At 42.3% G+C, this 2500-nt stretch overlaps 1 protein-coding gene across 2 annotated transcripts in view; it reads right to left on the reverse strand.

The window, feature by feature from the left end:
• Positions 1-2500, reverse strand: part of ZEB2 (zinc finger E-box binding homeobox 2) — a 203720-nt gene that overhangs the window by 54311 nt on the left and 146909 nt on the right. For both annotated transcript variants that reach the window (XM_066611927.1, XM_066611929.1), the window contains one exon: positions 1813-2070. In XM_066611927.1, coding sequence (XP_066468024.1) covers positions 1813-2070 — 258 coding nt within the window. The remainder of the gene's footprint in view (positions 1-1812; positions 2071-2500) is intronic.

The following is a 2500-nucleotide window of genomic DNA, read 5'->3' on the forward strand; positions in this document are numbered from 1 at the left end:
CAAGGTTTTTGACAACAAAGTCGCAAAAGGCCCAATCCTATCCAACCTTCCAGCACCGATGCAACCACTGTGCAGCCCCAAAGTAAGGGAACAAACATTCTCTTACCTTGAGGAGGCCTCTGTGACTGCCCCCTCCACCACAGGATGCAACACATGCCCCATTGGCACTGCTGCATCAGCATTGGAAAGTTGGATAGGATTGGGCCTGAAGAATCTTAAGTATGCCACTCTAGTACACACTGCAATACCAATGCAACTTCCTGTACTTTTGGTATTCTACATCTACAACTAAGTGCCCAAATCTTATCCAACATTCCAGCACTGGTGCAAATGCAATGCAGCCCCAAGGTAAGGGAACAAATGTTCCCATACCTTCAGGAGGCCTCTATGACTACTTTCCCACCACAGGATGCAGTGCACGCCCCATTGGCACGGCTGCACTGGCACTGGAAAATTGGATAGGATTTGGCCCAAAGCCAGAACTGAAGAGGCATGCAAATATGGAATACTGACTGCATCCCACCATACCTTTTGGCTACTATTCATCAGTGCCACAAACTACCGCCTGTACAACTTTTGGAACATATGCCACAGGGTGGCTACCAGCATTCCACTATTAGTGCTAGTTGGTCACACATAGGCTACATATATATAGGAATCTGCCATACCAAGTCAGACCATCTAGGCCAGTGTTGCTATACTGACTGGCAGTGACACTCCTTGGTTTCAGACAAGTATCTGCAAGCCCTATCTGGAGATGACAGAGATTGAACCTGGAACCTTTGGCTTGGTTGGTTGGCAACCTTCAGTCTCGAAAGACTATGGTATAAGCCTACAGCACCTGGTATTCCCAAGCGGTCTCCCATCCAAGTACTAACCAGGCCTGACCCTGCTTAGCTTCCGAGATTAGAGGAGATCAGGCATCTGCTGATGATGCTCAACCTATACTATGGTCCCTCCCCTGTTTTAACACATGCTAGCCTGTGTGAAAGATTCCATTCTCCTAAAAAGATGCTAACTGGTATAAACAGTCTTAAATTTATTACATTCTCAAGTGCTGAGGAAATCAAGCAAATTCTCTATCTTGCTAATGTTGGTGCACCATATTTTTTTTTATTTGGAGGAGCAAATTTTTAGATTGGAGTTTTTCATTCAGCAGGCGGGCCACAAAATTTAACTTGATGTTATTTCCTGTGTTTTTATTATACTTGGCTTAAGCCCATGCTTATTTCCCAGGGGAGTACTGCCAAATACTGGCAGTCATTATCACATACTTAACTGTTAAAAGAACTACCTGACCAGGTAGAAGCGCGAAATCTTATTCTCACTTACCAAAAGGAAATGATTAGATGGGTGAATGACAATACAAGGTGTCAGACAGACATAGAAACTATATTAAACTGATAAACAACTCTTGAGTTCCAAGTAGTTGTACAGCACTGAATCTAAACTTCCCATCTCTCTTTGTGTAGCAGAAAAATAGATAGTTCTGATAGTAATTATATCTGTTATATATCTGATGAGAAATAGTTAAAAACAAAAACAAAACAGCCCTGACATGCTATGCACACAAATACATATGTTAATTGGATTTGTTTCCCAACATAAATGTAATCCTCCCATAAGATGCAAGGGCTGTAATGTGACCATGCACATATCATCTTATTATCTGTCATCAGCACTTGTATCTCAGTTCTGCTACGCACACAGCAATGGTCATGGAAGTGTATTCTGCTTATCTCCTTTGTGAACACCTAACATGACTATTTTAATCATAGCTTGACTAGGCAGGAACCGGAGCTCTAGGCTTACCCGAACCATCCACAGAGGCTTGCAAGATCTCATTGTTGTGCCAGGTGTGATCTACCCCACTTTCCCTAATCTCATCTTCCTCCTCCTCTCTTGGCATCAGTGTTTGGCTCACATGCGGGGAAGACTCATGGTTAGGCACACTTGCTGGGCTGGGTTCCTGGTCCAGTGTGCTAATGATCCCATCGTCTTCAGCAATGTGGAGCTTGTCTTCCTCATCAGTTTCCGAACCCGTTTCCACTACATTCTCATAGTTCAATACTGTGAAAGAACAGAAATTGCACACTGTTCAAAGTTGCTTCCTACTTATAAAGAATGAAATCATGTTGTTTTTTTTTTTAAGTTACATGTCATATGTAAAATATACCACAAATACTTTACGTTTTTTAAATCATAACTTTTTAAAAAACTAAAAATATCCAGTAACTGGCAGGCAGGGAGGGGAGGGGGGAGGGGAGAAGAGCAGAGACCAGGAGGCCTGGAACAAGAAGTAGGCATCTGAGTATGTGGACTTCCTCAGGTGTGTGAATTTTCCACACTCATAGTCACTGTGAAGTGCACTTAAAACTGTGCAAGAAATCCAAGTAGCATTTTACTTGAGCATTTGCATGTTTTGTTATTGCTTCTTCACACAAACAATGAAATTTGCGTGTGTCTGAATTAACAAGCACATGTTAAACATTAGCTTACA

The sequence above is a fragment of the Tiliqua scincoides genome, chromosome 1 (genome assembly GCF_035046505.1).
Source record: "Tiliqua scincoides isolate rTilSci1 chromosome 1, rTilSci1.hap2, whole genome shotgun sequence".
Lineage (NCBI taxonomy): Eukaryota > Metazoa > Chordata > Lepidosauria > Squamata > Scincidae > Tiliqua > Tiliqua scincoides.